Source organism: Nerophis ophidion, linkage group LG21 (assembly GCF_033978795.1).
Source record: "Nerophis ophidion isolate RoL-2023_Sa linkage group LG21, RoL_Noph_v1.0, whole genome shotgun sequence".
NCBI lineage: Eukaryota > Metazoa > Chordata > Actinopteri > Syngnathiformes > Syngnathidae > Nerophis > Nerophis ophidion.
The window spans coordinates 31,495,833-31,517,417 of NC_084631.1; the positions used below are offsets into that span (position 1 = coordinate 31,495,833).

At 39.5% G+C, this 21,585-nt stretch overlaps 1 protein-coding gene across 18 annotated transcripts in view; it reads left to right on the forward strand.

The window, feature by feature from the left end:
- adgrb2 (adhesion G protein-coupled receptor B2) overlaps window positions 1-21,585 on the forward strand; it is a 1,085,043-nt gene that overhangs the window by 531,729 nt on the left and 531,729 nt on the right. For 17 of the 18 annotated variants that reach the window (XM_061882474.1, XM_061882487.1, XM_061882489.1 and 14 more), the window contains one exon: window positions 13,308-14,205. In XM_061882474.1, the coding sequence (XP_061738458.1) occupies window positions 13,323-14,205 (883 nt within the window). In that variant the 5' untranslated portion in view covers window positions 13,308-13,322. Of the gene's footprint in view, window positions 1-1,299; window positions 1,585-13,307; window positions 14,206-21,585 lie in introns of those variants that run through there. The other variant, XM_061882473.1, reaches the window with a different exon arrangement.

Consider the following 21,585-nt stretch of genomic DNA (forward strand, 5'->3'; position numbering starts at 1 on the left):
GCCGATGAGTCACGTCGTCGCTGGGGTGCATTAATGAATGAAGATGGAGATTTGGATACGGTGACAACATCAATGTCAAGGTGGATAACATGGGAGCCGATGAATATTCATGGCGCCCGCAGTAAAGTGCTGTGAAGTGGGACAGAGAAGAGCCCAAGACCGCACTTTAGGGCCTGTTCTTGCACGTATGAATATTCATCCTCCATTGTCCCTAAAAACAATTTGCTTAACACTTTGGACTTCTTTTCATCCGTAAAAATGCGTGTTGGCGTCTTACCTCTGCATGGTTTGCCATGGACTGTCATGTGGACTTCTCACAGGTCTCAACAATGAGTCCAGTACAGGTGAAAGAAAAAAAGTGCTCATTAGACTTACAAGGTGAAAATGATAAATGATACAGGCTCGTGATATGCAAGTCACGACACGGGTTGTTGTCCTCAGACCAAGATTTTGTTCCCCACATCTGTGGTCCCCTTCAAGGTTTCTCATTGGGTTGAGTTTTTCCTTGCCCTGATGTGAGATCTGAGCTGAGGATGTGGTTGTGGCTTGTGCAGGCCATTGAGACACTTGTGATGTTAGGGGTATATAAGTAAACATTGATTGATTGATTGATTGATACCATAATGTATTTCGATACGTTTCCAAATAAAAGGTACCAAAAAAAAAACATTATTGGCTTAAAAAAAGATCAAACATCTGTTTATCATTGCGGGAAAAAAACAACATTTTATATACCGGTACTAGTATAGTATCGCGGTACTAATGAATAAAAAACGGTCCTATACTACGTTTGAAAAGTACCGGTTCCCAATGTATTTTTTTTTCTTTACAGGCATGACGGTATCAATCAATCAATCAATGTTTATTTATATAGCCCTAAATTACAAGTGTCTCAAAGGGCTGCACAAACCACAACGACATCCTCGGTTCAGAGCCCACATCTTTTCTGTGGACTACTCCTTCCACATTTGTCAACCCATTTCAACCGTTCCACTGTCAAATCATTCCTCTTAATCCTTTTTTTTTTTTTTTAAAAACGCCAAAACTATAATCATCAAAATTGTAAGAAATAAAAGCCTGACATATTTCACTTTAGTTTCACATTTGAAGTTGAATTGCTGACATTGACATATTGTTACCGGTCCAATATCAGCAAAAACCCAGATTGCATCGGCTTGCATCTAAAAGTAATTTACAAAAGGTAAACACGTTGGGCTATAGGCCAGGACTTTTGGACAAGCGGTAGAAAATGGATGGATGGATGGATTATCCAAACAGCCTTGATTAAACCATTAAAACTCGTGTTGATTATGTATGCAGTACTCCCACCACCCTGCAGGGGGCAACCACGAGGCATGTGTGTCACAATAATGTAGAACAAGACTATTCATTCAGCACTGAAAAATATTCAAATAAATCGCCAAAATCGGACATTTTATAATGTGACACCAAATTTTGGATATTCTGCACTGACCAAGTGCTCAAGTCCTTGTTTCATGTAGGACCTTTTAAAGCGAGGGACACAGTGTCCCGGACCGGAAGTCCCAGCGTTTTAACTCCAATACCCCACTTGGTCAGACATTTGTAAGTAGATATCATTTTTTTTCTATGCTACTGTATTTTAATGTTGGTCATTAATTGTTTTCTGTGGTGGTACTTGTAGATTTTTTTTTTTTTTTTTAGAATTACTGTTATAGGAAAGGGGGCAAAAAATGTACAAACATTAGAATAAAATACAACGTCCATTGTGTATATGAAATGAATGTCTATAATAATAATTTTAAATTAATAAAATATATTCAATGGTAATACATTGACACAATAAAACGATAAAAATTAAACATTGACACCAAATCTGCACAGATGTTGCTCATCACTAATTAAGGTGTAGCTTTGCCCTCTACTGGTCAAATTTAGGACTACATGTATTAAACGAGATTTTATCGCCGGAGTTAAACAACACGACCACGATAAAAAAAATAACATCACAAAGTTAGTACTTAAAATACATTCATACTTAGTCTTTTAGTCGCTGTACAGTCAGATTTTCGTGATTATTTTAAAGATTTTTTTCTGGGTTCATAGTGCCATCTCCTTCTACTCACCCTGCTGTTGCGTCATCGTGACACAATCGCTTCGCTCTCGCCCTCTGCCGGGTGGAGAAGTTACTGCATACATGAGCAAAAAGGGCTACTGAAATGAGATGTTCTGAATTAAAACGGGGATAGCAGGTCCATTCTATGTGTCATACTTGATAATTTCGTGATATTGCCATATATTTGCTGAAAGGATTTAGTAGAGCACATCGACGATAAAGTTCGCAACTTTTGGTCGCTAATAAAAAAGCCTTGCCTGTACCGGAAGTAGCAGACGATGCGCGAGTGACGTCACGGATTGTGGAGCTCTTCATATCCTCACACTGTTTATAATCATAGCCACCAGCAGCTAGAGCGATTCGGACCGAGAAAGCGACGGTTTCCCCATTAATTTGAGCGAGGATGAGAGATTCGTGGATGAGGATAGTGAGAGTGAAAAAAAGAGGGCAGTGGGGGGGATTCAGATGTTATTAGACACATTTACTAGGATAATTCTGGAAAATCCCTCTGCTATTGTGTTACTAGTGTTTTAGTGAGATTATACTGTCGTACCTGAAAGCCGGAGGGGTATTGTGACCGCCGGTGTCTCTGAGGGAAGCCATGGCGGAGCCAAGAAAGTCGCAGCTGCCTCTTTGACAGCTGCAGGAGGAACGACACAAGCTCCCCTAATGTTTACGGTAAGAGCCGACTGTGACGGACTTCCTGCCGTCCATGTGTGGGTTGTCGTGACGATGGACACAGGACGCATCGTAGCAGGTCTGACTTGTGTTTATTATTTCAACAATCACTTTGTCCTCTTGCCTTTTTGTCGCGGCACTTTGCAGTGCGCAGGCGTTTCCTGCTTCTGGCCGCGGTGCACCTTGCGGTGTCCGAGGTTTGCGTCTGTGGCGGGGGCTCATCGTCTCTAAGGTCTTGTTTGTCGTGCTCGTGGTCGGTGTCGTCAGCTGGTTCTTTCTCCTAATTCTGCCTCTTGATCGTGCCCCCTTCGCCTCTCTTATGATTTAGCCACAGATAGAGAGATTGTGAGCAGGTGTGTGTTTGTTGTACGCACCTGACTGAAATTGCCGCTCTCGTGCCGCCGCATGCCCCGCCTCCTGGCCTCCCTCTTGGCCAAGGCTGTCTCTCTCAGCCCGCTGTCGGCCCGTCGGCTGCGTCTCTCCACACCGACTTATTACCACAATTTTCTCACTAAAACCTGCCGGTTGACATGTGGTCGGGAACCATGTTCGCTTGACTGCTCTGTTCCATATTAATGCTTCACAACAAATAAAGAAACACCGGCTGTGTTTGTGTTGCTACAGCCCGCTGCAATCCACCACTTTCCACCAACATCTTTCTTCTTTGTAGTCTCCATTATTAATCGAACAGATTGCAAAAGATTCAGCAACACAGATGTCCAGAATACTGTGTTATTATGCGATTAAATGGGACGACTTTTAGCTGTGAGTGATGCTGGAATAAAATATCCGCTACAACCAATAACGTCACGCGTACGCGTCATCATTCCGCGACGTTTTCAACAGGATACTTCACGGGAAATTTAAAATTGCAATTAAATAAACTAAACCGGCCATATTGGCATGTGTTGCAATGTTAATATTTCATCATTGATATATAAACTATCAGACTGCGTGGTCGGTAGTAGTGGCTTTCAGTAGGCCTATAAATGGTTTTATCAAACCTTTTGATTGATTGATTGAAACTTGTATTAGTAGATTGCACAGTACAGTACATATTCCGTACAATCGACCACTAAATGGTAACAACCGAATACGTTTTTCAACTTTTTTAAGTCTGGGTCCACGTTAATCAATTCATGGTATATATATTTGGGCTGCGTGGAAAGCTGTGGACGTGGCCCGCGGAGCGCCCGTGGATCAGATGTGTTTGACAAAAACCATTTCAATACAACAATATATTTTTACCCAGTTTTTTTCCCGTTTTCATACATGTTTGAAAAATCTCCAGGGAGCCCCTAGGGCGGCACTAAAGAACCGCAGGTTGCTGACCACCTTTCTCGGGACAAAGATTGTTAAAAGTTTTAAAAATGTTATTATTTTGTGTAATTTCCAGTAATGTTTTATTTGGTTAAATTCTACTCAAGAATATGTATCTCTTACTAAACCAAATTGATACCAATCTGCCGGATAAAGAACCGAATCGTTAGGCAAAATGGAAAAGTAGGAGTCTTTACAACTTGTAAATCTCGATGTTTGGAATAAACAAACTTTTTTTAATACATACTGTGTTTTGTACTGATATTGCATCGAATCAGTACAGTATCAACCGACAAGTGAAAAGGTGTCTTCACCTATTTTTCGACAGCTGAGTAATATTTTCTTGGAAATAATGCCCGTCGAAAGTGTGTTCCTGGCCGTGAAGGATGTTTTTTTTATACGTCTGACAATCATCCCACAATTGTGCTTAAGGATTCGTTCAAGTATCGCCGCACATCTCCTCCAAGCAAAGAAGGAGGGTCTATTGTCCGAACACAATAAAAAAAAGAATACATCGTATTTGAATTGCGCCTTTTACATGCATCCATCCATCCATTTTCTACCGCTTGTTCCCTTTGGGGGTCACAGGGGGCGCTGGTGCCTATCTCAGCTACAATTGGGCGGAAGGCGCTGTACACCCTGGACAAGTCGCCAATGCAATCTTGTTTTATTTGCTAATGAACATTTTCTAAAAAAAGATTAGATGGGGGTGTGAGGCAGCTTGGGGTCGAACTAAAATGCTAACAGTTAGCACAGTGGCTGGATAGCATCAAGTAACAAAATACACAAGCAATATGTGCTAAAAAAAATAACCTGCTTAAAAATGGCATGCTAGGATAGAAAAGCTAAAATGCTAACGTATCAAAATACACTATATTGCCGAACGTATTTTTCCACCCATCCAAATGATTATAATTAGGTGTATTAAATCAAGCACATAGGCATGGAGAATGTTTCTACCAACATTTGTGAAAAAATGGGCCGCTCTCAGTGATTTCCAGCGTGCAACTGTCATAGGATGCCACCGGTGCAACAAATTCAGTCGCGAAATTTCCCTAGCTCCTAAATATTCCAAAGTCAACTGTCGGCTTTATTATAGGAAAATGGTATAGTTTGGGAACAACAGCAACTCAGCCAGGCCGTAATAGGCCACGTAAACTGACAGGGAGGGGTCAGCGGATCCTAAAACCCGTAGTGCAAAGACTTTCTGCACAGTCAGTTGCTACAGAGCTTTCAATTAGCCCACGTACAGTACCCAGAGAGCTTCATGGAATGGGTTTCCATGGCCTTGTAGCTGGATCTAAGCCATACATCACCAAGTCCAATGCAAAGTTTGGGATGCAGTGGTGTAAGGCAGGTCACCACTGGACTCTAGCGCAGTGGAGACTCCTTCTCTGGACTTAAAATCACGCTTTTCCATCTGGCAATCTGATGGACCAGTCTAGGTTTGGAGGTTGCCAGGAGAACGCTACATTTCGGACTGCATCGTGCCGAGTGTGAAATTTGGTGGAGGAGGAATAATGGTGTTTAGTTGTTTTTAAAGAGTTGGGCTTTTCCCCCTTAGTTCAAGTGAAAGCAACTTTGAATCTTCAAGTACATATTTGAGTCAAGCCAGGTGGCCAAATACTTTTGGCAACATAGTGTATATTACCTAAAAAAACGTGTTTAAGATGTTAGCGTGTCAATGTTAACATGCAACAAGTACCAAAATATGACTGAGGTGTACACTTAGAAAATTAGTAAACAAACATCCACTGTGTATATCAGTGGTCCCCGGCCTGGTTGGTACCGGGCCGCAGAATCATTTTTTATTAATTTGTATTATTTTTTAATTTAAAAAAAAATAAAAATAAATGTTTTTTTATTTTATTTCAACAACATAAAAACACACGGTACGCTTACAATTAGTGCACCAACCCCAAAAAACCTCCCTTTTTCATGACAAAGGAAACCCCCACCCCCCACCCCCCGTCGGTCCACGGGACAAATTATCAAGCGTTGACCGGTCCGCAGCTACAAAAAGGTTGGGGACCACTGGTGTGTATGACAAAAAATGTCTATTCTATATTTACTACAACTACGATGAGTTCAAAGACCGCCGAAATTAGTAGGACAAAACGGCGCTCGCATCAGTGAATTATGTTGGATATAAACAGTGGGCTTTCTAACAATAAAGAAGGTTTGTTTCATGTTGGTCCTCCTACACAAAGCGTGGTAAACAAAAATATTGTTTCCATTTTCATACTTTAAAAAAAAAAAAAAAGCTCCGGTGAGCCACCAGGGCGGCGCTATGTTGTTAAAAGTGAAGTAACTTGCAGCGGACGGCTTGGCTCTGACTGTCCCCTCTTGACCCGGGCAAACGAGCAGAGTTCTCAGCCTCCTCATCCAGGCCCGGTGGACTTTGCGCTCGGTGCTGGAGTGCTCTTCCGCATTTGCATAAAGCCGGCAAAGTACGGCGCTGCTGTGTTTCATTAACCTCAGCCTGAGGGAAGTGCAGTACTCGCTCCCAAAGACACAAACGCGCCTCGCCGTATGAAAGGAGGTCGACGCCGGCGTAGAAAGTCTCTCTTTTGGTTCAAATGATACATATTTCTTTCAAAGAAACAAACATATACAGTTAGAATTCTTAAATAATAATAGTTTAAACTGTCATGATTCCATGTTTGTTATTTTCCTGTGTTTATACTCACTTCCTGTCCTGGTGCTCTTGTTTTGTCACTATTTCCTGTTTTGAAGCTCCTTTACTTTCCAATCCTTGTCCTGCCAGCTAACTAGCACTATTTAGTTCCGCCTGGTTTCCTTCTTTCCATGTTGGATCTCTGTACGTTGTGCTATTTTTTTTTCTTTTTGCTTCCGGTGCACTTCTCAGCTGCACTATAGCTTTTACTAAGTCATTATAAACACCGCTGTCTTCTGGACTCACCTGAGCCTGACGCAAAAACTAATAGTGAGTAAATTTAAGAATTTGTTCTAATACTTGTTTGAATTCATAGATACCTTACAGCAGTGGTGTACAAACTACGGGCCCGTTGGCTAAATCTGGCTTGCGAGACAGCATGAGATCAAAAAACAACAGCGGGAAGTGGTGTATTCATATCATATATAAAGAGCTCGGGGTCTGATAGCTTCCATTTTGTCACCGTTTGTTGGCCGACGAAGTTACCTCATCCATTATATGTACTTTCCAGAAAGAAACAGAGCAGCTTTTACTTCTGACCCAACCCAAACAACCTTTCACTAATCATGGTGCAGGAAAAAACATATCAACCAGTGCAAAAAGTCAACAAATATGGTGTTGCATAACACAACCTGCTCATTGAACTTTGTGGATATTATAAGAAACAAAACCAAATTTTGGATCAACTTAAAAAAAACATGTTATATGTATTTGAATGTGTATGTATGTGTGTGTGTATATATATATATATATATATATATATATATATATATATATATATATATATATATATATATATATATATATACATACATATATATATATATATGTATATGTATGTGTATACGTGTGTGTGTGTGTGTGTGTGTGTATATATATATATATATAATGTGTGTGTGTACGTGTATACATGTATGTGTGTGTGTGTGTGTGTGTGTGTGTATATATATATATATATATATATATATGCATATACAGTACATGTATACACACATATACACAAATACATGCATTGTTTATGTGTATATGTGTGTATACATGTGTGTGTGTGTGTGTGTGTGCGTGTGTGTATATATATATATGTATATATATATATATATATATATATATATATATATATATATATGCATATACAGTGCATGTATACACACATATACACAAATACATGCATTGTTTATGTGTATGTGTATACATGTATGTGTATATTTGTGTATACATGTATATGTGTGTATACATGTGTATGTATGTATCTGTATATGTGTATATACATGTACTGTATATGTATGTATAAATGTGTATGTGTCTGTATATATATATATATATATATATATATATATATATATATATATATATATATATATATATACATATATATATACACATACATATATATATACACATACATAGGTGTAGGTGTTTATTTAGATAGTTTTTATTCTGGCACTCGAAATTCATCTTTTTTTGTTTCAGTCCCTTCGTTTGGAGCATATTTGATTAGTGTTTATTTTTGTAATCACCCTGACCTAAGCCTTGATAACAATCTTCAAATGCTGCATATCATTTGACAAGGTATATCTTGTTAACATCGACATTATTATTGGATACGATTAAAATCAAGAGTAAGATTGCTAATTCAGTGTTGATATTTGAGCGAGTCCCGAGGTGAAAAATGTTAAGAACCCCTGCATTACAGCAACCATTTTGACAGAGTTAGCTACTATCGAAGCGATACTCGATACTGTAGCCTTGAGTATTTGCCAATCCCGATAAATACCTGATACGATATCAGCACAAATCGTAGTACATACAAGTGAAAAAACTCAGAATAACCTTATGACAGACTAATGCCATCTTTAAATTAAAGTGGAGTGGTCATTTGTTTTTTGCGACGTCTCGTGGCCAAAATAATTAAGTTTGTGACAAAGTAATGATGTGGACACGTTTGTTACTTTACAATTTTAAATACGCTTCTGCCTTGGAGACTTTTTTGGTGTAAATTGTGCAATTAAGGAGACTTATTACGCATGTCTAGCTCTCGTGCTATTGTGTGCTTGGCTGTTGTGTAGCTGCGTGTAGCCCATAGGCCCCAGTGTGTACCTTTTTGTTAGTGACTTTACTAAAATAAGTAATTGTGTGCTTGTTGGAGGACATTTAGATGTGAACCAGGACTACCGTTTGTGTCAGGGATTTGACACGGAAGCCGATACCATGCGATACGTGTGTTTTTGCAGATATCAGACCCCGAATGTGTACTTTGACGTTCCACTGGAGGTGCAAGGAAGACCTGGCTCTATCTTAAAAATAATCCCACGCTCTATGGTGACCACAAACGCCACGCATGACCTTGTATGTTCCAATTTACCAGCCCACACGTAACGAGCAAGGGCATATTATGCAGTGTTAAGACATGAGTCCTGCAGCCTGAATTGCTAATTTCGGGTTAAAACGCCCAGAAAAGGTCCTCCAAAATAGTGTTTTTAATAGAACGTTCCGAGGCTATCATGCTATAAGTGGTTTGTAGTAGTGCCAAATACCACCCACGCGTCCTCTTTAGAAAAATGTGTTTTTTTTTCTCGGGAACCTTTTGACAGTCTCGTGTGATGGAACAAGCAGTAAAAACAAAACGTGTGTATTTTCATTTTCAGCATTGTGTGTAAAATCCTCCACAATTGTGCATATTGCACACGAACATGACAATCTGAAAGGAAAAGGCAAAAGAGTGCTTGAGTTGCATGTAATCCGTACCTTGATGTTATTTATGCACGCCGCCTTCTTACAGCCAAACTATTTTGATGTTCAATATTGGCCCGAATAACCTTAGAAATAATCAGTTATTTACCCAGCAGGCAATTTTTTTTTTGGTTTTGAGCAGTTTTATTTGGTTTTGTTTGCTGTTGTTATTTTTACATTTTATTTTTGCACTACAATATCACAATTTATATCTTTTTTTGGGGTAAATTTTCCGTCTATTTTTCAGCAAAACAATCATGATTTTCAATATTTGCCCAAATAACCTTATAAATAATCATTTATATTTACCCTAGCAGGTCATTTTGTTTGGGTTTTGTTTAGTTTGCCGTCATTGTTTTTACATTTTATTTGCACTACTATATATTTTTTATATTTATTTATTTTCCAGCCCAACAATTATTTTGTTAAATATTTGCCCAAACAACCTTAGAAATAATCAATTATTTACCCAGCAGGAATGTTTTAATTTATTTTTTTTACTTTGTTTTGTTTCCAACATGTCCAAAATTTACTAAAAAATAATTATGTAATAATTATTGTTTTAGTGAAATAATTATTTAAATTCTGCAATAATTGTAATTAAGAAAAAAAGATTAAGACACTGAAATAACAGAGTTTAAATTGTTTTTTTAATTGTATTTATTTTATCGTTTAATTTCAATAGCCGAAAAGCAAAAACTTTTTTTTATATTTTACATCTATTTTTCAGCCAAGCAATTATGATGTTCAGTATTTGCCCTAACCACCCTAGAGAAAATCAATTATACCTACCGAACAAGTATTTTTATTTTTAATTAAATTTTTTTTAGCAGTTTTGTTTGGTTTGGTCTGCTGTCCTTGTTTTTATATTTAATTTGTACGACAAGATCACAATTTATATACATTTTTCGTCTCTTTTCCCGCCACATAATTATAATGTTCAATCTTAGCCCAAACAACCTAAGAAATAATCGTTTATTTACCAGGCAAACAATTTTGTTTTGGTTTTGATCAGTTTTTTTGGTTTAGAGTGCTGGTGTAGTTTTTACATTTTATTTGCACTACAATGTCACAATGTATATATATATATATTTTATATATTTTACATATATTTTTCAGCCAAACAATTATGATGTTCATTATTCACCCAAACCACCTTAGAGAAAAACAATTGTATCTCCCAAGCAGGTACAAACTCCGTTTCCATATGAGTTGGGAAATTGTGTTAGATGTAAATGTAAACGGAATACAATGATTTGCAAATCTTTTTCAACCCATATTCAGTTGAATGCACTACAAAGACAAGATATTTTATGTTGAAACTCATAAACTTTTTGCAAATAATAATTAACTTAGAATTTCATGGCTGCCACACGTGCCAAAGTAGTTGGGAAAGGGCATGTTCACCACTGTGTTACATCACATTTTCTTTTAACAACACTTAATAAATGTTAGGTAACTGAGGAAACTAATTGTAGAACCATTGAAAGTGGAATTCTTTCCCATTCTTGCTTGATGTACAGCTTAAGTTGTTCAACAGTCCGGGGTCTTGTTGTCGTATTTTACACTTCATAATGCACCACACATTTTCGATGGGAGACATGTCTGGACTGCAGGCGGGCCAGGAAAGTACCCGCACACTTTTAGTACGAAGCCACGCTGTCGTAACACGTGGCTTGGCATTGATTTGCTAAAATGAGCAGGGGCGTCCATGATAACGTTGCTTGGATGACAACATATGTTGCTCCAAAACCTGTATGGACCATTCAGCATTAATGGTGCCTTCACAGATGTGTAAGTTACCCATGCCTTCGGCACTAATGCACCCCCATACCATCACAGATGCTGACTTTTGTATTTCACGCCTATAACAATCTGGATGGTTATTTTCTTCTTTGTTCCGGAAGACACCACGTTCACAGTTTCCAAATATAATTTGAAATGTGGGCTCGTCAGACCACAGAACACTTTTCCACTTTGCATCAGTCCGTCTTAGATGAGCTCGGGCCCAGCGAAGCCGGCGGCGTTCCTCTGTGCTGTTGATAAATGGCATTCGCTTTGCATAGTGGAGTTTTAACTTGCATTTACAGATGTGGCGACCAAGTGTAGTTACTGACAGTGGTTTTCTGAAGTGTTCCTGAGCCCATGTGGTGATATCCTTTACACACTGATGTCGGTTTCTGATGCAGTACCGCCTGAGGGATCAAAGGTCCGTAATATCATCGCTTACGTGCAGTGATTTCTCCAGATTCTCTGAACCTTCTGATGATTTTACGAACCGTAGATGGTAAAATACATAAATTCCTTGCATTAGCTCGTTGAGAAATGGTATTCAAAAGCTGTTCGACGATTTGCTTACAAAGTGGTGACCCTCGCCCCATCCTTGTTTGTGAATTACTTAGCATTTCATGGAAGCTGCTTTTATACCCAATCATGGCACCCACCTGTTCCCAATTAGCCTGCACACCTGTGGGATTTTCCAAATAAGTGTTTGATGAGCATTCCTCAACTTTATCACTATTTATTGCCACCTTTCCCAACTTTTTTGTCCAATGTTGCTGGCATCAAATTCTAAAGTTGATTATTTGCCCCAAAAAAAAGAAAAAACGTTTATCAGTTTTAACATCAAATATGTTGTCTTTGTAGCATATTCAACTGAATATTGGTTGAAAATGATCTGCAAATCATTGTATTCCGTTTATATTTACATCTAACACAATCTCCAGACTCATATGGAAACGGGGTTTGTATTTTTAATTGTATTTCGAGCAGTTTGGTTTGGTTTGGTTTGTTGTCCTTGTTTTTACATTTTATTTGTACTACAAGATAACAATTTATACAAATTTTTCATGTATTTTTCAGCCACACAATTAAGATGTTCAATATTGGCCCAAACCACCTTATAAATAATCATTTATATTTACCAAGCAGGTCATTTTGTTTGGGTTGAGATTTCCGTCATTGTTTTTTACATTTTATTTATCTATTTTCCAGCCAAACGATTGTAGCTGAGATAGGCGCCAGTGCCCCCCGCGACCCTGAAAGGGAATAAGCGGTAGAAATGGATGGATGGATGGATGGACAATTATGTTGTTAAGTTTTTGCCCAAACAACCTCAGAAATAATCAATTATATCTACCCAGCAGGTATTTTTTGTCGGAAATAAACTTGAAATTTTAATTTTAATACTTTTTTGGGTTAAAAAATTTATAAAATTCTGTAATAATTGTAATTAATATAAAGATGTTTAAGACAATAAAATAACATTTTTTTTTTTTTTATTCTCCATCCATCCATCCATTTTCTACCGCTTATTCCCTTTCGGGGTCGCGGGGGGCGCTGGCGCCTATCTCAGCTACAATCGGGCGGAAGGCAGGGTACACCCTGGACAAGTCTCCACCTCATCGCAGGGCCTTTTTTATTCTATTCTTTTTATTGTTTTATTTGGATTTGCTTTTCGGGTTGATTAATCTCAAGGGTAGAAGTTGAAGCATACACCCACAGGGAACATTTTTTATATTTATGATGTCCTGATGATTTATTTAGATTTTGGACATATCTCTTAGAGGAACGGCTCAATTCAAAGATCCATAAATCCCATCTCTCCTTAACGACTGTTGGCGGGTGTGTCCAACCACTACTGAAAGAAATGTTCAAAAAATATGATAATTATTGCAAAATGATTGATAGTAAATAATTCATGTCGCTGAAATCCTGGAGGACCTTCTATGTTGGTCGAAAGGAAGTACTTGCCCATGGTTCCGTGTGTAACCTGGAACTCTCTGTCCCTTGCTCTTGTTCCTGCAGGACGAATGTCATAGGATGACCACTGCTGGTGGGGTGCATCTGTCTGTGCTGTCCTCTCTCCTGGCCGCGCTGGGGGCCCTGGCCGCTGTGTCCGCCCTGGCCGTGGCTCCGCTCTCCACCCTGGCCAACCTTGCCTACGGGGCTGCCGATGTCACCCCGGTGCCCGGGGTAACGGCAGCCCCGTCGCCATCGCCGTGCTCCAGCCTGGTCGCCGGGGTGCTCTATGGCTCTTTCTCCCTACGGGAGCTTTTCCCCTCCAGGGCTCCGGGTTGTTCCTGGTCCCTAGAAAACCCGGACCCCACCAAGTACTCCCTATACCTCCGCTTCAACCGCCAGCCGTCCATCTGCCAGACTCACTCCCCCATGCTGCTGTCCCTGGATCACCACCTGGCCAATCAGAGCTGCCCGCTTCACTTGGAGACGGCGTCCGAGCGGGATCAGGAGGTGGTAGATCTCTGCAGTAGCCCGTCCGACGCGGAGGCCCCCTACTCCTTCCTGCAGTTCGATAAGAACTTTGTCCAGCTGTGTCTAACCAGGCACCCGGCCGCAGAAGAGCCTCGGCTGTCCAAGGATTTACTGGAGACCAGACTAGTGGAGGTGCTCCTCATCAACAATGAGAACTCCAGTCAGTTCACCTGCGGCGTGCTCTGCAGATGGTTCGAGGAGTGTTTTCGGGGCGGGGACCGCAGAGACGAGGGTGTTCCGAGCCGAGACGGCTGTGGTCTGACCCAAACAGGCTGCATATGCCCGAATCATAACATCATGCCGCCTTCCGTCCCGCTGCTCCCGGAGACGCCCCACACTTTCAGCAACGGATCGACGGTTCCCGACGACTGCTGCGTCACGGAGCTGCATTCCAACGACGCCATCGCCATCGCACCCAGAGATGTCAGAGAAGGTAAGACGACATTTTTCTCCTGCTTTTTCAACCCAACGCCTGAGATCACATTTAGGAAGTGATCATTCAAGCCTGCCCGAAGTCATTCCTTACGCTTCCACCCTCTACCTGGTCCGAAATAGTCGGAGATTTGAGTATTCCATTCGGACGAGTCCGATTCAAATATCAACCTCACAGTTTGAATGTTGAAAAGCTGACGCTGAACTGAAATGCTTATGGTACTGTATGTAGTGGAATGTAGAAATGGTTTAAAAATGTTGAAATTGTTTAAATGCTGAAATAATGTTAATGTTGCAATGGTTTGAATGTTGAAGAGTTTTAATTTCCAGGGAAACTGGAATTTGGGAAAGTGTTAGTTTGAATGTCCAGGATGAGTGGCATGTGTTGATGTCGGAATGGTTTGAATAGGTTGAAAAATGTGGGGATTGTGCAACTTGGAAAAATGTCCTATTCATTTCAGTGGGAACTTCCTGGAAATTTAGGGATTTTGAGAAAAAGAGGGATTTTATTGAAAATGATTACGAGCATGAATGTCCTGAAAGAGCTGAATTGGTTGGTGTCGGAATTGTTTAAATCGGTCAAGAAATGTTGAATTAGTAACAGTTTTTAATTGAGAAATTCCTGAAATTTCGGGAAAACCGGGAATTTTTCCAGTTCCTTAACCATCCTTGTTTTTGTCCGCAATAAGAGTGTTTTGACGGTGGAACGGTTGAAATGGGTTGAAAAAAGTGGAAGGGGTTGTCGAATTTAAGAAGGGTGGAAATAGGTTACCAAAAAAACGTGAATTCCTGGGAATTTTTTGAATCCGGAAAAATGGCAGTTTGAATTTCCATGATGAGTTGAAGGTGGAATGGTTTGAATAGGAATTGTGGAAGTTTTATAATTGGCCAATTCATTTTGTGGAAAATGCAAAATAAAAAGAATTATGGGAAATCCAGGAATTTGTTTTAGGATTGTTGACATAGAGCACACAATTCCTGAACAGGCTGACTATTTTGAAGTTGGAACAGTTTGAATCAGATGAAAAATGCGGGAGTTGTGGAACTTTGAAGAATGTCCCAATGATTTCAATGGGAATTTCCTCCAAAATTTGGGAATTTCAGGAAAAACGGGATTTTTTTTTGAAAATGTTACAAGACCTGAATATTCTGAATGGTTGATGTTGGAATTGATCAAATCCGTCAAAAAGTTGAAGTAGCAAACATTTTTAATTCAGGAAAGCTACTATGGAAAACTGGGAATCTTTACAGTTCAAAAACAACTTAGTTTATACTCCTGATTAAGAGGAATGTTGTGACGGTGGAAAAATATGGAAAGAGTAGTCGACAGAAAACGGGGTGGAAAAAGGGTTTGAAAACACAGGAATTCCTGGAATTTTTTTAACCTGGGAAAATTATAGTTTGAATGAGCTACAGTAAATGAGTGGAATATGTTAAACGTGGAACGGTTTGAATCGGTTGAGTAATGTGGGAATGGTGTAAGTTTGAAAAACGGCCAATTCATTTTGAATGGACAAAATGCACAAAAAAAAAGGAATAATGGGAAATCCGGGATTTTTTTTTTTTTTTAATTGTTGAAGTAGAGCACACAACTTTGAACGGTTTGAATCAGATAAAAAATGTGGGGATTGTGAAACTTTGAAAAATTTCCCAGTTTTTTCAATGGGAATTTCATAGGAAAAGCGGGAGTTTTTTGGAAAATGTTAAAAGACTTGAATGTTCTGGATGAGTTGAAATGATTGATGTTGGAATTTATCCAAGCCGTCAAAAAATCGATAACTGCAGATCTCTATTGTTTGACAGCCTTAAACGAACATTTCTGTGAACGACAAATGGTATAAAAATATGCTCGATTTTTTTTTCTCCTCTCTGTCTGCATACTGATTTTCAAACGCCGATTTTTTATTTCCTATAATGACCCCTAATTACCCTAATCAGCTCAAAGTGGACCCTCCGAGCCTCTCCATCAAATAGATTAAGTAGGACTCGAGCCTTCTGATCTGCGCTTCAATGACCCACCCCATCAATAAAAAGGTGTGGTTTCCTGCGCACTTCATCTGGCGTGCGCAGGAAATGTTCACACGTGCGTGCGAGGGTGTGTTGGGAGCAGATGATATTTGACAACCATGCGCGTACACATGGCCGTTCATACATGAGCGCATCACGCGGCCTCCTCTTTTGTAAACAAGGGAAATTGCGTGCATGTGCAAGTCCGACGAAAAAGGACGCGTCTTTGCACACAGCGTTTTAGTGTGTGCAAAGAACGTGTATTTTTGCAACAAAACGTTTTTTTTGTTTGCTGATTTTCCTTGTTCAACTGCCACTGCGAAAGTTACCTTGCTCACGGGAAGGTTATTACTCTCGGCTCTCTGTCAGTGGGATGTTGTGCCAGGGTTTGATCATCAAAACAATGGGAAGTGATGTTCAAACTTGGGGGTGGAAAAAGAAATGGAAGGGATAACGCTTCCCCTGTAATTTGATGCCAAGTGTCAGGGTGATGTAAAACCTATTCCTGGAAGCCGAGCTGCAGCGTTTGCGTTTCCGTTTCACCTACGAGGCACTGATCTTGCACACATTTGTTCGAGCAACCGGTCTTTGCCAGGCATTATTCAGCAGAACGACGGCTCCGTGCTTGGTTGAGTTCTCCTGAGCTCGCTGCAAGGAGACCTCAGGGGGTCCATCGGTGTGCTCTGGTCCACGTAGGCCACATATGGCTCTTTTGATGACTGCATCTGGCTCTCAGTGTCAGACTGTATCTAACATTGCTTGAAGGGGAACATTATCACCAGACCTATGTAAGCGTCAATATATACCTTGATGTTGCAGAAAAAATACCATATATTTTTTTTACCGATTTCCGAACTCTAAATGGGTGAATTTTGGCGAATTAAACACCTTTCTGTTTATCGCTTTCGGAGCAATGACGTAAGAAGGTGACGTCACCTACAGTAGGTAATAAAGCCGGCATTTTCTCAAAAACATTACAAACACCGCGTCTCAGCTCTGTTATTTTCCGTTTTCTCGACTATTTTCTGGAACCTTGGAGACATCATGCCTCGTCGGTGTGTTGTCGGAGGGTGTAACAACACTAACAGGGAGGGATTCAAGTTGCACCACTGGCCCAAAGATGCGAAAGTGGCAAGAAATTGGACGAAATTTGTTCAAAATACGAGGGTGTGGGCAAAGCCGACGAAATGGTTGGTCGTTTGTTCCGCACACTTTACCGACGAAAGCTATGCTACTACAGAGATGGCAAGATTGTGTGGATATACTGCGACACTCAAAGCAGATGCATTTCCAACGATAAAGTCAAAGAAATCTCCCGCCAGACCCCCATCGAATGTGCTGGATTGTCTGCACATTTTACCGGCGGTGCTAAGGCAGATATGGCACAGAGATGTATGGATAACCTGCAGATGCATTTCCAACGATAAAGTCAACTAAATCACAAAGGTGAGTTTTGTTGATGTTGTTGACTTATATGCTAATCAGACATATTTGGTCGTGGCATGACTGCCAGCTAATCGATGTTAACATGCTATTTAGGCTAGCTGTATGTACATTTGAAACTATATTTACAACCATCGTTTCCCTCCACCCACATTTAATGCCAAACAAACACGTAACGATGGATTTAAGTTGATCCAGTGTCACAAGATGCGAAACTTCCGATCGTTGGTCTGCACATTTTACCGGCAATGCTAAGGCAAACATGGCGGAATGGCGTCAATAGCTATTCGATCAATAGCTTCAGTTTCTTCTTTAATTTCGTTTTCGCTATCTGCCGCCATACTCCAACCATCCGTTTCAATACATGCGTAATCTGTTGAATCGCGTAAGCCGCTGAAATCCGAGTCTGAATCCAAGTTAATATCGCTATATCTTGCTGTGCTATCCGTATTGGCATCACTGGATGACGTCACAGGAAAATGGACGATGGCTTCACAGATTGCGAAAATTAGGCACTTTAAAGCTTTTTTTTAGGGATATTCCGGGATGGGTAACATTTTGAAAAACATTTCAAAAAATAAATTAAGCCACTGGGAACTGATTCTTATTGGTTTTAACTCTTCTGAAAATGTGATAATGTTCCCCTTTAACACGATAAGTAATGAATAATTCCGCTGGAAATAACAGTTTTTAAAATAACGTTCAAATAATAAAACATTCTCATGCATTTTAATCCATCCATCCGTTTTCTACCGCACCTGTTCAAGGTTGCAGGTGGCTCAGACAACCCCAGCTGTCCTTCGGGGTACAGGAGGGGGTCGCATTGATGGAAAAAAGTATTTTATTTATAATTGGTTAGCTTCCCTGAGATGAGGTGGCGACTTGTCCAGGGTGTACCCCGCCTACCGCCCGATTGTAGCTGAGATAGGCACCAGCGCCCCCCCTGACCCCAAAGGAAATAAGCGGTAGGAAATGGTTGGATGGATGGTTACCTTCAGAATAACAATTTTATTAAAAAGAATAAGAGACTTATTATACTCTAAAAATGTTTGTCTTACTTAAAAATACACGCATTGTATTCAGTGTTAAAACAAATATATTATGGCTCTTACGGAAATACCTTTTACAATATTTGGATTTCATGGCTCTCTCAGCCAAAAAGGTTCCCGACCCCTGTCGTAGGCCAACATGGACCTCAGCTCTTTACCTTGGTTGTGCACCGCTCGTGACGGAATTCCCAAAGCAGGGTTTTTCTGGGTGTAGTCCTCCTCGAACCGTGGCCGTTGCAGACCTCTAGTGCTCGCTCTGCCAGTTAATGACCCGTGATGGAAAGTCAAAGCTAACGATTTGAAGTACCTCCAGTTTGTCTATTCCGCTTAAATCGGGGCCGCCCCTTTGCGCCAAACGCAGCGATTTTCGTGAAGAAGCATCTATAAGCTGTCAGTGAGTGAATGACAAAGTGCTTCATTTGAAAACATATTCCTACTGAGGTCCAGATAAGAAAACATTTTACAAATCAATGTATCATTGATTCATTAGAAGGTTAATGTACATTTATTTTAATGATTTATAACTTGTTGATTTTATTAATTTCACAATATATATATACTTATGTATATATATATATATATGTATATATATATATATATATATATGTATATATATATATATGTATGTATATATATATATATATACATATATATATATATATACATATATATATATGTGTGTATATATATATATATATATATATATATATATATATATATATATATATATATATATATATATATATATATATTTATATATCTATATATATATATACATATATATATAGATATATGTATATATGTATATATACATGTATACCACAGTGATTAAATCAATATTTTTTTATAATCAGGAAATAAGAAAACATTTTACAAATCAATGTATCATTGATTCATTACAAGGTTAATGTACATATATTTTAATAATTTATAACTTGTTGATTTTATTATTTTCACGATATATAGATATACTTATCTATATATATATATATATATATATATATATACCACAGAGATTAAATCAATATTTTTTTATAATCAGGAAATAAGAGCCAGTACTTTTTTTAATTAAGGTATTTTGCACTATTGACTTCATTTTACATGTTGTATGCTATAAAAGAGACTAACGAAGACTAACTAAAACTAACGGAAACATTTGAAACAACAGAAATGTTAACAGAAGCGTAAATACAACAAAAGTCACCAGATTTTAACAGTAAATTAGCAAGTAGCATAAGTTTCGGACTATAAACCGCTACTATTTTTCAAAGCTTTGAACCCGGCGGCTTATTAAACGGTGCGTCAACTTAAACAATTCTTGCCTTGTCTTTAAGAGTGTTTTCTTGCATATTTCTACGTGCCGTCGTAATGTAATCAAGCGAATGTCTGTGTTAGTATTATTAACTTACAATGGCATTATTTTTGTATTGTTTCAGTTTCACAAATTCCCCAGTAAATTCACCAAACCGTCACCGTGGAGTTATTGAGTCTGTGTTGTTATGATCCGTTGCCCGGATCATGTTTTCGTCTACCTCCGTTCTGTTTTCTGCACCCCTGGGTTTGTGTTTCAGTTGCCATGGGTGCTGATTGGTTTCAGCTCCCTCTGATTAGTGTCTGGGATGCTCACCTGCTGCCAGGCACTAATCAGAGAGCTATATATTCACGTTGGTCGCCAAACACTGTCTGGCTTCCTAGTTTGCGTCACGCGACGGTTAACGACGGTGAGTTTGATTCCTGTGTTGTATGCAAGCTTCCATGCCAAGCTCTTCTTCGCTTTGCCGTTTGTGTTTCCTGTTTATTTCATGCATGATTTATCCATCCATCCATTTTCTACCGCTTATTCCCTTTTGGGGTCGCGGGGCATGATTAAAAAAAGTACTTGCTCTTATTTCCTGATTATAAAAAAATATTGATTTAATCTCTGTGTATATATATGAGGATAAATAATTTCCTAACGGCACGCTGTCCGTCTGCATCCTCCGCATAAACCTTTTGACCCGATTGTTACATGTTTAGCCGATTGGAGAGCTAGCTTCCGCAGCTAGCGGGTCCATGACGATGACTTCTGTTTTGTTTGATCAGCCGTTTTACTGCCCTGTTGCAACAATCAAGGTATATAAACAAACATTTACAGAATATTTATGTGTAAATAAGTCATTTCACAACGTATATATCTGCGACTTGTGTATGGAAAACTAAATTTTCTCTCGAAAATTCGGTGGGTGTGTCTTATAGTCTGGAAAATATAGTATATAAAAAACTATTTTGAGGAAAATAATGAAATGAAGGGAAGGACTCGGATTTAGCTGTAGCAGCATTAAGCAGGAGCCGGGTGACACACTCACACACGCGCACACACACACACACACACACACACTGCTGTCTGCTCTAATTACCAGGAATGAAATAGTGTTCCAGAACAGAGGTATGAACTGTGTGTGTGTGTGTGTGTGTGTGTGTGTGTGTGTGTGTGTGTGTGTGTGTGTGTGTGTGTGTGTGTGTGTGTGCGCGCGCACACACACAGGACATACAGGTGTTTTAATAAGTCTGACTTGCACGCCGACTATGAGTAATGCACGTTCTCCAAATGTACGCCTCTGTTGATGAACATGAGTAATTGTGCGCCTTTCTTTCCTTCTATCTTTGTTTTTTTTTCTCCGTCTAATGAATGAAGGGAAAGTGCGTGTGTGAAGGAGCGTCTGCTCGGAGGTGACTAAGGCAGCGGGATTAGTATTCTGTGCTCATGAGCGATGGTTCTCTCTCTGGCCAGGATCAGCACTGAGCCTCTTTATGCTCATGGAAAAGGCCCTTACACACACACACACACACACACACACACTGCATCTCCTTGCATTGGTGTGGTTGTACAGTATTATTTAGTA